The sequence below is a fragment of the Bufo bufo genome, chromosome 1 (genome assembly GCF_905171765.1).
Source record: "Bufo bufo chromosome 1, aBufBuf1.1, whole genome shotgun sequence".
NCBI classification, from domain to species: Eukaryota; Metazoa; Chordata; class Amphibia; order Anura; family Bufonidae; genus Bufo; species Bufo bufo.
The window spans coordinates 446,123,081-446,136,865 of record NC_053389.1 but is presented as its reverse complement, the minus strand read 5'-3'; the positions used below and the strand labels follow the sequence as shown (position 1 = coordinate 446,136,865).

The window sequence follows — 13,785 nt, the reverse complement described above, 5'->3', positions numbered from 1 at the left end:
ATGGAATCCATTATTTGCTTGCCATGTTGTATACTCAAAGTGGACTGCTGCAATTTGTGTCTATGTCTGCCACTGAAAGTGGAACTTAGAGGGGTTGTCTAACCTTCAACATTGGTGGCATATTGCTAGGATATGCCACAAATGTCAGAGGTGGACGCCGCAACTATCTCTACAATGGAGCTCCCAAAGTGAAGAAGACTGCACCACGCATGCGTGGCTGCCCTCTATTCATTTTTATGGGACTGCCGAAAATATCCAAGCACTGCTCAGCTATTTCCAGCAGTTCCACAGACGTGAATAGGGCAATATGCCACCAATGTAATATAGAAAAGAATGGGCACTCTTATAACTGGACCACAGAGTTCGTAAAGTGACACTGATTTATTGATGGCGATACATAGATTGGTACAGACTATTATATATTGTCACTATAAACAGATTACAACTAAATAATATAGTATACCTTAAACAGAACTAGGTCTCTGAAAATACATTAAAATAATTGATAAAACATTCATTGATAAAATACTGTACAATCTAATATCAGTCCACTGGTATGGCTGGTAGATAATAGGCTGCAAAGTCTGGTTTCCCGGCCAAATGATGGATGGTATCTGAAGTCTGAAACAAATCTATTCAGGCTGCAGATACATCAGCAGACTGGCTGTGATCAATTTGCTACAGCAGTGACTGATATCTAATGAATATCCGTAGAATACAAAATCCAATGTGCAAAAGTGTTGAAGGTAATAAGAAATCAATAGATCAATAATGGTCATACATGGGTGCTAAAAACAAGATGGTAAATAAGAAGAGTGATGCAAAAAACAGTAATAAATGCGAGAAAAATGTAGAAGATAGTATCATGAAACGGTCTTTTGTTTCTGATACTACTGGAAAGTGCACGTGCAAATTTATGTGAAATATAAATATAAGGTATAACAGTGCTCAAGTCCTTAGAATATTCAATATCAATAAAGCAAGCTTACTTTATTGATATTGAATATTCTAAGGACTTGAGCACTGTTATACCTATATTTTGGTCAGAAGGAAAGGCAGTGGTCAGAAGGAAAGGAGCGCCATATGGATTTTGGAGGCAGATTTTGCTAGAATGGTTTTTAGGCACCGTTTTGTATTTGAAGAGACCCTAACGTACCCCTACAGTGGAAACCCTCAAAAAGTGACCCCATTTTGGAAACTACACCCCTTAAAGAATATATTAAGGGGCTTACTGATTGCTTTGACCCAGGGCCGGCTCCAGGTTCATGTGGGCCCTTGGGCGATAAAGTCTCGATAAAGTGATAACTCTCTGAGTACAGATAATATAGTAGATATGACCTGCAGTCCTATGTAACAACACAGATAATACAGTGATGGTTATCTGAATATAGAAAATGCAGTAGTGTTACCTGCAGTCCTATGTAAAACCACAGGTAACACTAGTGCTGATAATGTGGTCGTGTTACCTGCAGTCCTATGTAAAACCACAGTTAACACTTTATGGTACATGTTAATAATTCCTTTTTAAATCCCAGTCCAAGTACTGGGAATCATTGGGAGTCATATTAGAAGGTAACAAAAGGTTGGAGCATAACTAAAGGTGGAATTCCCTTTAAATGTCCCCAAAAAGTGGCCACACACATTAGATAGAAGTTGGTTGACGATCTCAGCATAGCATAAGTGTCTGTCCATATGTATGTGTCTGTTCCTGTGTGTGTGTGTGTGTCCCTGTGTGTATGTGTGTCCCTGTATGTGTATCTGTCCCTGTGTGTGTGTATATCTGTCCCTGTGTGTGTGTGTGTGTGTGTCTGTGTATCTGTCCATGTGTGTATGTGTGTATCTGTCCGTGTGTGTGTGTGTATGTGTATCTGTCCGCGTGTGTGTGTGTGTGTGTGTGTGTGTGTGTGTGTGTGTCTGTCCCTGTGTGTGTGTGTCTAATCCTGTGTGTGTGTGTGTCTGTCCCTGTTTGTGTGTCCTTGTGTCCCTGTGTGTGCATGTGTGTCCCTGTGTGTGCATGTGTGTCCCTATGTGTATGTGTGTCTCTGTGTGCGTGTGTCAGTCTGTCCCTGTGTGTGTGTTCCTGTGTGTATGTGTCCCTGTGCGTATGTGTGTCCCTGTGTGTATCTGTCCCTGTGTGTATTTGACTGTCCCTGTGTGTGTCTGTCCCTGTGTGTGTGTGTGTGTGTGTGTTCCTGTGTGTGTATCTGTCCCTGTATGTATTTGACCATCCCTTATGTGTGTGTGTCAGTCCCTGTGTGTGTGTTTCTGTCCCTGTGTGTGTGTGTGTGTTTGTCTGTCCCTGTGTGTGTGTCTGTCCCTGTGTGTGTATATCTGTCCCTGTGTGTGTCCCTGTGTGTATGTGTGTCCCTGTGTATCTGTCCGTGTGTGTGTGTCTGTCCCTGTGTGCGTGTCTTTCTGTCCCTGTGTGTGTGTATTTGACCGTCCCTGTGTGTGTATTTGACTGTCACTGTGTGTGTATGTGTCTGTCCCTGTGTGTGTGTGTGTCTGTCCCTGTGTGTATTTGACCATCCCTGTGTGTGTATTTGACCGTCCTTATGTGTGTGTGTCTGTCCCTGTGTGTGTGTCTGTCCCTGTGTGTGTGTGTCCCTGTGTGTGTATATCTGTCCCTGTGTGTGTGTGTCCCTGTGTATCTGTCCATGTGTGTGTGTCTGTCACTGTGTGCGTGTCTGTCCCTGTGTGTGTATATCTGTCCTGTGTGTGTGTGTGTGTCCCTGTGTGTGTGTGTGTGTGTGTGTGTGTGTGTGTGTGCCTGTCTGTCCCTGTGTGTGTCCTTGTGTGTGTATTTGACCGTCTGTGTGTGTGTATTTGACTGTCACTGTGTGTGTCTGTCTGTCCCTGTGTGTGTCTGTCCCTGTGTGTGGTTGTCTGTCCCTGTGTGTGTGTGTCTGTCCTTGTGTGTGTGTGTCTGTCTGTCTGCCCCGTGTCTGTGTGTGTGTGTGTCTGTCCCTGTGTGTGGATCTGTCCCTGAGTGTATTTGACCGTCCTAGTGTGTGTGTGTCTGTGAGTGTGTCCCTGTGTGTGTATCTGTTCCTGTGTGTGTGTGTGTGTGTGTGTGTATCTGTCCCTGTATGTATTTGACCATCCCTGTGTGTGTATTTGACCATCCTTATGTGTGTGTGTGTGTCTGTCCCTGTGTGTGTGTGTCTGTCCCTGTGTGTGTATATCTGTCCCTGTGTGTGTGTGTGTGTGTGTGTGTGTGTGTGTGTTTGTCTGTCCCTGTGTGTGTGAATCTGTCCCTGTGTGTGTGTGTCCCTGTGTATCTGTCCGTGTGTGTGTGTGTCTGTCCCTGTGTGCGTGTCTGTCGCTGTGTGTATATCTGTCCCTGTGTGTGTGTGTGTCCCTGTGTGTGTGTGTCCTTGGGTGTGTATTTGTTCCTGTGTGTGTGTTCCTGTGTGTGTATCTGTCCCTGTATGTATATTTGACCGTCCTTATGTGTGTGTGTGTGTTTGTCTGTCCCTGTGTGTGTATATCTGTCCCTGTGTGTGTGTGTGTGTGTATATCTGTCCCTGTGTGTGTGTGTGTGTGTGTCTGTCCCTGTGTGTGTGTGTCTGTCCCTGTGTGTGTATATATCTGTCCCTGTGTGTGTCCCTGTGTATCTGTCCGTGTGTGTGTGTGTGTCCCTGTGTGTGTATATGTCCCTGTGTGTGTGTCCCTGTGTGTGTGTGTGTGCCTGTCTGTCCCTGTGTGTGTGTGTGTATTTGACCGTCCCTGTGTGTGTATTTGACTGTCACTGTGTGTGTCTGTCCCTGTGTGTGTGTCTGTCCCTGTGTGCGTGTGTGTCTGTCCCTGTGTGTGGATCTGTCCCTGTGTGTATTTGACCGTCCCAGTGTGTGTGTCCCTGTGAGTGTGTCCCTGTGTGTGTGTGTCCTTGTGTGTGTCCTTGTGTGTGTATCTGTCCCTGTATGTATTTGACCATCCCTGTGTGTGTATTTGACAGTCCTTATGTGTGTGTGTGTGTGTCTGTCCGTGTGTGTGTGTCTGTCCCTGTGTGTGTATAACTGTCCTCGTGTGTGAGTCCCTGTGTGTATGTGTGTCCCTGTGTATGTGTCTGTCCCTGTGTGTGTATATCTGTCCGTGTGTGTGTGTCCCTGTGTGTATGTGTGTCCCTGTGTATCTGTCCCTGTGTGTGTGTGTGTCCCCGTGTGTGTATTTGACCGTCCCTGTGTGTGTATTTGACTGTCACTGTGTGTGTGTGTGTGTCTGTCCGTGTGTGTGTGTGTGTGTGTGCGTGCGTGTGTCCCTGTGTGTGTGTGTCTGTCCCTGTGTGTGTGTGTGTCTGTCCCTGTGTGTGTGTGTGTGTCTGTCCCTGTGTGTGTGTGTCTGTCCCTGTGTGTGTGTGTGTGTGTGTGTGTGTGTGTGTGTGTCTGTCCCTGTGTGTGTGTGTGTGTCTGTCCCAGTGTGTGTGTCTCTGTGAGTGTGTCCCTGTGTGTGTCACCATCACCATGCCCACAGTGTTCCTATGCCTTGACGCAGCTGCATCAGGACGTTCTGTGTGGGGAAAGAAGAAGATGGAAGAGGAGGCAGCGCCACCAGCATGGAGTCCGTGGGAGAGACACAGGGAGGCACACTAAGGACGTAGGTAACACTACCACATGATCTACACTAGTGTTATCTGTGGTTTTACATAGGACTGCAGGTAACACTACCACATTATTAGTACTAGTGTTATCTGTGGTTTTATATAGGACTGCAGGTAACACTACCACATTATCAGCACTAGTGTTATCTGTGGTTTCACATAGGACTGCAGGTAACACTACAACATTTTCTGTACTTAGATAGCCATCACTGTGTTATCTGTGTTGTTACATAGGACTGCAGGTCATATCTACTATATTATCTGTACTCAGAGAGTTATCACTGAGTAAGGGGGCCCACTGAGACTTTATCGCCCAAGGGCCCACATGAACCTGGAGCCGGTCCTGGGTCAAAGTGCTCAGTACACCCCTTAATATATTGTATTCTTTAAGGGGTGTAGTTTCAAAAATGGGGTCACTTTTTGAGGGTTTCCACTGTAGCGGTACGCCAGGGTCTCTTTAAATACAAAATGATGCCTAAAAAAACATTCTAGCAAAATCTGCCTCTAAAATCCATATGGCGCTCCTTTCCTTCTGACCACTGCCACGTACCCATAGAGCAGTTTACCGTCACATATGGTTTATTTCTGTAAACTGCAGAATCAGAGTAATGCATATTGAGGTTTATTTTGCTGTTAACCCTTGATGTGTTGCAAGAAAAAAATTGATCAACATAAAAATAACTCCCAAAAAAATTTAATTTTTAAATGTCACCTCCATTTTCCTTTAATTCTTGTGGAACACCTCAAGGGTTCACGAAGTTTGTAACATCAGTTTTAAATAATTTGAGGGGTGTAGTTTCTAAAATGGGGTAATTTATGGGTGGTTTCCATTACTTAAGCTCCTCAAAGTCACTTTATAACTGAATTGGTGCTTAAAAAATGGTTTTGGAAATTTTGTTGAAAATTTTAAAAATGGCTTCTAAACTTCTAAGCCTTCTAATGTCCTAAAAAAATAAAATTACATATACAAAATTATGCCAACATAAAGCAGACATATGGGGAATGTTCATTAATAACTATTTTATGAGGTATTACTATATGTCTTAAAAGTAGAGAAATTCAAATTTAGAAAATTGTGAATTTTCCCAAATTTTTGGTAAATTTGAGATTCTTTTATAAATAAAGGTGAAATATATTGACTCAAATTTACCACTCATGAAGTACAATGTGTCACGAGAAAAGAATCTCAGAACGGCTTGGATAAGTAAAAGTGTTCCAAGGTTATTACCACATAAAGTGACGCATGTCAGATTTGCAAAAATCGGCCTGGGATTTAAGGTGAAAAGTGGCTCGGTAGTGAAGGGGTTACTATACATTGACCTTCTACCATTCCAAACAAAAATAGCACCCGACCGTATGTATTTAGCGGTCCGCAAAAAACGGATCCGCAAAACATACAGATGCCGTCCGTGTGCATTCCGTATCGTTGTCCGTAATACGGACAATAATAGGACATGTTCCGTTTTTTTGTGGAACGGAAATACGGAAACGGAATGCACACGGAGTAACTTCAGGGTTTTTTTGCGGACCCATTCAAATGAATGGTTCCGTATATGGTCCGCAAAACATCCGGAACAGACAAGGAAAGTAAATATGCTCGTGTGCATGAGGCCTTAAAGGGGTCCTGTCACTTCAGCAAATGGCATTTATAATGTAGAGAAAGTTAACACATATTGCTTCCTTTACTGCCTGGATTCATTTTTCCATCACATTATACTCTGCTTGTATACAGGGATTATGACCACCTGGAAATCCAGCAGTGGTGTCCGTGCTTGCACACTGTAGGAAAAAGCGCCAGCCTATGTGGCGGAAAGAGCTGCATTTAGACACAGCAATCTCCTCCACAGTATAAGGCCTCCTGCACACGACCGTATGGTTTTGCGGTCCGGTTTAGGCTACCTGCACACGACCGTATGTGTTTTGAGGTCCGCAAATTGCGGATCTGCAAAAAAATTTGGCGGATCCATTATAACAATGCCTAAAACGGACAAGAATAGGACATGTTTTATTTTTTTTCCGGTGCTACGGAACGGACATACTGATGCGGACAGCACACGGTGTGCTGTCCGCATTTTTTGCTGACCTATTTAAATGACTGGGTCCGCATCCTATCCGCAAAAAAAACGTAACGGACACGGAAACAGACGTTTGTGTGCATGTAGCCTTAAACAGATCAGTTTTTCTGTTTTTTGGTTTCAGTAGTGTTTCCAGATCGCAAACGGAAATGGAAGCATACAATAATGTTTAAACAGTAAGTACATAAAAAAATTGGGCTGGACAAAACATTTTCAATAGATGGTTCTGCAAAAACAGAACAGATACGGAAGACATACGGATGCATTCCGTAAGCATTCAGTTTTTTTGCGGAACTATTGACTTGAATGGAGCCACGGAACGTGATTTGTGGGCAATAATAGGATATGTTCTATCTTTGAACGGAACGGAAATACGGAAATGGAAGGCATATGGAGTACCTTTGTTTTTTTTTGCGGATCCATTGAAATGAATGGTTCCTTATACGGTCCGAATACGGAACGCTAAAAAAACACGGAACGTAAATGTAAAAAAAAAAATATTCAAGTGCAGGAGGCCTAAGGCCTCTTGCACACGACCGTATGGCTTTTTCAGTATTTTGAGGTCCGCAAAAAACGAATCCGCAAAAAATACGGATGACGTCCGTGTGCATTCCCTTTTTTTGCTGAACGGAACAGCTGGCCCCAGATAGAACAGTACTATCATTGTCCGTTATGCGGACAAAAATAGGACATGTTCTATCTTTGAATGGAAAAATGGAAATGGAAGGCATACGGAGTACCTTCCGTTTTTTTTGAGGATCCATTGAAATAAATGGTTCCATATTCGGAACGCAAAAAACGGAACGTCAACGGAAAATAAAAACGTTTGTGTGCAAGAGGCCAAAGGGTCCATTCACACGTCCGTGTGTGTTTTGCACATCCACGGATCCGCAAAACACGGACACCAGCAATGTCCGTTCTGCATTTTGCGGACCGCACATCGCCGGCACTTAATAGAAAATGCCTATTCTTGTCCGCAATTGCGAACAAGAATAGGACATGTTATATTTTTTGGGGGATCGGAATTGCGGACTCAGGAGTGCGGGTCCGCATTTCCGGATCCAGGCAGCACATCGTGCGGCCCCATAGAAATGAATGGTTCAGCAATGCCGTTCCGCAAAATGCGGAACGGAATTGTGGATGTGTGAATGGAGCCCTAGGATGAGAGATGGCAGTAGCCATTGCTCGTCCTTAGGGCTCATGCACACGACAGTATTTTTTTACGGTCCGCAAAACGGGGTTCCGTTGGTCCGTGATCCGTGACCGTTTTTTCGTCCGTGGGTCTTCCTTGATTTTTGGAGGATCCATGGACATGAAAAAAAAGTAGTTTTGGTGTCCGCCTGGCCGTGCGGAGCCAAACGGATCCGTTCTGACTTACAATGCAAGTCAATGTGGACGGATCCGTTTGACGTTGACACAATATGGTGCAATTGCAAACGGATCCGTCCCCCATTGACTTTCAATGTAAAGTCAGGAGTCCCTATTAATATACCATCAGATCGTAGTTTTCTCCAATCCGATGGTATATTTTAACTTGAAGCGTCCCCATCACCATGGGAACCCCTCTATGTTAGAAAATACCATCGGATTTGAGTTATATCGTGAAACTCAGATCTGACAGTATATTCTAACACAGAGGCGTTCCCATAGTGATGGGGACGCTTCAAGTTAGAATATCCTACGAACTGTGTACATGACTGCCCCCTGCTGCCTGGCAGCACCCGATCTTTCACAGGGGGCTGTGATCCGCACAATTAACCCATCAGGTGCCGCACCTAAAGGGTTAATTGTGCATATCATAGCCCCCTGTAAGAGATCAGGTGCTGCCAGGCAGGAGGGGGCAGACCCCCTCCCTCCCCAATATTATATTCATTGGTGGCCAGTGCGGCCTCCCCTCCCCCCCCCCCCCCCAAGTTAAAATCACGTTCCGAATCCCCCATCATTGGTGGCCAGTGCGGCCTCACATCCCCCCCCCTTGTTAAAATCACGTTCCGAATGCCCCATCAATGGTGGCCAGTGCGACCTCACCTCTCGCCCCCCCCCCTTGTTAAAATCACGTTCCGAATCCCCCTTCATTGGTGGCCAGTGCGGCCTCACATCTCCCCTCCCCCCCCTAGTTAAAATCACGTTCCCCCATCATTGGTGGCAGTGGAGAGTTCCGATCGGAGTCCAAATTTAATCGCTGGGGCTCCGATCGGTAACCATGGGAACCAGGACGCTACTGCAGTCCTGGTTGCCATGGTTACTTAGCAATTTTTAGACGCATTATACTTACCTGCGAGCTGCGATGTCTGTGACCAGCCGGGCGCTCCTCCTACTGGTAAGTGACAGGTCTGTGCTATAGGCAATGCGCTGCACAGACCTTTCACTTACCAGTAGGAGGAGCGCCCGGCCGGTCACAGACATCGCAGCTCGCAGGTAAGTATAATGCTTCTAAAAATTGCTAAGTAACCATGACAACCAGGACTGCAGTAGCGTCCTGGTTGCCATGGTTACCGATCGGAGCCCCAGCGATTAAACTGGGACTCCGATCGGAACTCTCCACTGCCACCAATGATGGGGGAACGTGATTTTAACTAGGGGGGGGGGGGGGGGGGGAGAGGTGAGGCCGCACTGGCCACCAATGATGGGGGATTCAGAACGTGATTTTAACTAGGGGGGGGGGAGATGTGAGGCCGCACTGGCCACCAATGATGGGGGATTCGGAAGGTGATTTTAACTAGGGGGGGAGATGTGAGGCTGCACTGGACACCAATGATGGGGGATTCGAAACGTGATTTTAACTGGGGGGGGGGAGAGGGGAGGCCGCACTGGCCACCAATAAATATAATATTGGGGAGGGAGGGGGTCTGCCCCCTCCTGCCTGGCAGCACCTGATCTCTTACAGGGGGCTATGATACGCACAATTAACCCTTTAGGTGCGGCACCTGAGGGGTTAATTGTGCGGATCACAGCCCCCTGTAAAAGATCGGGTGCTGCCAGGCAGCAGGGGGCAGTCATGTACACAGTTCTCAGTATATTCTAACTTGAAGCGTCCCCATCACTATGGGAACGCCTCTGTGTTAGAATATACTGTCGGATATGAGTTTTCACGAAGTGAAAACTCATATCTGAAAAAGCTTTTATGCAGACGGATCTGCGATCCGTCTGTGTGAAAGTTGCCAACGCCACGGATCACGGACGCGGATGCCAATCTTGTGTGCATCCGTGTTTTTTCACGGACCCATTGACTTAAATGGGTCCGTGAACCGTTGTCCGTCAAAAAAATAGGACAGGTAATATTTTTTTGACGGACAGGAAACACGGATCACGGCCGCGGATGAACAACGGTGCATTTTCCCAGTTTTCAACGGACCCATTGAAAGTGAATGGGTCCGCAGAAAATCACAAAAACGGAACAACGACCACGGATGCACACAACGGTCGTGTGCATGAGGCCTTATCCAGATTCACAAAGCAGGATCTGCTGCCAGGAACGATGATTTAATGTGCTGCATGAAAGATCATTTACCTGATGAGCAAGCATTTTGCTCGTTCATCGGGTGATCGGCAGCACATTTACACGGGCTGATTATCAGGAACAAGAATTCGTAGTAAAGTTCATTCTTGATAATCGTAGACCGTGCGGTGTAAATCCACCTTTAGGGCGCTGTTCCATCAGCGAAGCATGCAGTGTTTGAATGCAGAGATTTGTCTCCGTACAGCATCCAAATGTATGGGCTCCAGCGAGGCGAAGTGAGTTATTACCGATAGGGGCGGATTGGGAACCTAAAGTGGCCCTGGAAAAAAATACCTAAAAGTTGCCCTATATTGTAGGAAAGTCTAAACTGACAGGAGGCGAGGCACCAAAAGTAGGCAGGTCAGCAATACCATAGCGCCAAATACCACATACCACAGTGCCACACAATATATTGCCCCAAAAGCCATCCCTCTGAGTTGGCCATCAATAGAGCCAAATTTTCTCTCCTCCTCTTCCAGTTGTCTCTGATTAAGATATGGCGCGGGGGGCTTAGGAGGTGAGATGCAGGACATAGTTGAATTCAGGAGGACATGTCGCTGGCCGGGTACATGAGTACCTGATTCTCACAGAGTTAATTACCACTGATAATCCAGCTGTTGTGAAACTACAACTCCCAGTGTGCACACCTGCTCAGCTGTTCTCATAACTACCATAGCAATGAATGGAGTATGCTGGGGGTTGTAGTTTTTACAACTGCTGACCCCTGGTACAGAATGTGTTTAAAATACGCTCCCCAGAGCAGATCTAGATATTTAATAGAAATGTTACTGACTACAGTTACTTAAACTGACCAAAATGAATAATGTAATCTAATACATCAGGGGTTATCCCGAGAGGTTTTTTAGGATTTACTATGGATAGGCCATCAATATCAGATTAGCAGGGGTCCTACCCTGTCGATAAGCTGTTGGGGAGTAACTACAGCACTGGAACCAGACAGCTTTGTCCATTGTGTTGTGAATGGAGTTGGTTACTAGAGTGCTGCTCAAATTCACTTTAATGGGGGCAGCGCTGCAGTAAATATCTCAGAGCTGTGTATTTCCAGCGCAGGAACTACTCCTGATCGGTGGGGGTGCTGGCTGACGGACCGCAAACAATCTGATGTTGGTGGTTTATGAATATAAAAACCGTCCCGGCCATGAGGGAGGCTGCTGCTTTTTCCTATAGAGTACACGCACGACCACCGCCGCTGGATTGCAGGGTGGTCACAATCCATGGATACGAGCAGTGTATAATGTGATGGAAAAATAAACCCAGCCAGCAAAGGAGACAATATGGATAATAACAATACATTAGTAAGTGCCTTGTATTAGAGGGGTTATCCCATGATTAATGTAAAAAAAATGAAAATCAGACATCATATAGTACATGACAGTCAATTTCTAACAAAGCTAGAACTAGCCCTGGACCTCACATGGATCCAGAGATCTCCCCATTCATTGCTCTGCTAGATTTATATCAAGTGAAAAGCTCATGGGGAGTGTCCTTTCTGCTGCAGCTAAGGGGGAGAGTCCATGCTCTCCCTATCACATCTCAGGAGGTGTGTCTATGCTCTCCCTATCACAGCTCAGCGGGTGGTGTCAATGCTCTCCCTAACACAGCTCAGGAGGTGTGTCCATGCTCTCCCTATCACAGCTCAGGAGGCGTGTCCATGCTCTCCCTATCACAGCTCAGGGGGTGTGTCCATGCTCTCCTTATCACAGCTCAGGAGGTGTGTCCATGGTCTCCCTATCACAGCTCAGGAGACAGCTGAAGGCTGAAACTGAGCATGTGCAGCCATCTCAGTGAACCGGACAAGGAAGTAAGAAAAAACTAACTGGAGGTGACGCTATACAGATACATTTTATAGAATAACTCAGTGGCTATGCTAAATTTTTTATTAAATGCAATTACAAAAATATTCAGATTCAGGTGCTGGTTTGAAAACTGTAGAATATTTTTCATGGGGCAACCCCTTCTCTACATGATAAATGTCATTTGCTGAAGTGAGACAACCGCTTTAATTTATTGTATTTGACAAGCTTACAACTCTTTTAACTTTCCTTTTGTCTTGGATCAATTCCTTGACTTGACATCAAATTCTTGAAAAGACATAAGAGGAGTCATTACTTTCACAGAGGAAAAGAGAAGGGGAGAGATTTCCTAACAACACTGAGATGTAAGAGTTTCAATTAATATGCAGGGACTTCAGGAAACTGTATTGTAGCACCGTGTCATCATACATACCATCAGACCAGCTTTTTCATCATCTGTTCCATTTGGAAAAAATGAAGATTTGAATTGTTCCACATCTGAAATATCATCAATATCCAGTGAACAAAACTGTTCAAGGTACCTCCCATAGCACTGAAAGAGTGCCAGCTTGTATTCCTGAAAATGAATCAGAGGATGTAACTGTATTTCTATCAGCCATGAATATCTTGCATGCTATTTGCAAGGCCAAACTGACTTTTTCCGCATGTATATACAACACAGCAAAAGGACAGGACATATGTAACGGTCGCGTACACACACACACAGGGGAGAAGGGAAGTGACCACTGCGCTCCACCCTTACCCCTGGCCCTGCCTACTTGCCTCGCGAGTCCTAATGACAGGGGACAACTGGACGGCAATCCCTAACTTGGAATAAGTGCAGGGATGACAGACAGACAAACAACAGGACGTGAACGGACCGAGTCAATACCAGGAAAGCTACAAAGTACAAAGGATTAAGCAAAGAATGGTCAGGAGAAGCCGGGGTCAAATACCAGGAGAGCAGAGAAGTACAAGAGGAGTCCTAAGAGAGTAGTCAGGTGGGAGCCGAGGTCACAATACCAGGACGGATGCGCAGTACAGGAGGATCAGGCAAAAGGATGGTCAAGGAACAGGATCAGGTAAGTATTCAGCAGTCCAACAAATAGCCAGGAACCTAGAAATTAACAGGCAACCTGTAGCCAGCAGGCTGCCTGTATTTATAGTGGGGAGTGAGGGTCATGTGACGTGGCCAGCGTCACATGACCGACAGACCAACCAGTCGAGCACCGAGTGATCCGCTCAAGGCAGACTTAGGAGCAGGGAGCCACCCAGCTAGTAAAGCCACCCTGGGAATGAGGTCAAACACAGATCCTCATTCCCAAAGCTAAGCAACAGGTCTGCGGGCGATGGGGGACCGAGTGCACCTTCGGAACCCCGTGACAACATATTTATTAGACTGGTGAGGGTCTGACTGCTGGGACGCCCACTGATTATGAGAACCCATAAACCGAAAACACATTCTCCTGATCAGTGTAGGTTCCAGGAGTCAGACCCCCAACAATCTAATCAAAGGAGACTAGCCATAGACCCTATAGGGCAATTCTCTGATGGGCTGATGCCCAGGGGGCTGCACAAGCACCCCTCACAGCTGCCAGCCGAGTACATAACAATTTGATTCTTTCAGCATAAGGCCACATGCACACGACAGTATTTTTTAATGGTCCGCAAAACGGGGTTCCGTTGTTCCGTGATCCGTTTCCGTTTTTGTTTCCGTGTGTCTTCCTTGATTTTTGGAGGATCACCAGACATGAAAAGTGAAAAAAAAAATCTAAGGGCTCTTTCACACTTGCGTTG

At 45.8% G+C, this 13,785-nt stretch overlaps 1 protein-coding gene across 1 annotated transcript in view; it reads right to left on the bottom strand.

Moving 5' to 3' along the window:
- Nucleotides 1-13,785, bottom strand: part of CFAP54 (cilia and flagella associated protein 54) — a 405,582-nt gene that overhangs the window by 383,231 nt on the left and 8,566 nt on the right. The window contains exon 3 of the mRNA XM_040408225.1: nucleotides 12,422-12,565. Within this exon, the coding sequence (XP_040264159.1) occupies nucleotides 12,422-12,565 (144 nt within the window). The remainder of the gene's footprint in view (nucleotides 1-12,421; nucleotides 12,566-13,785) is intronic.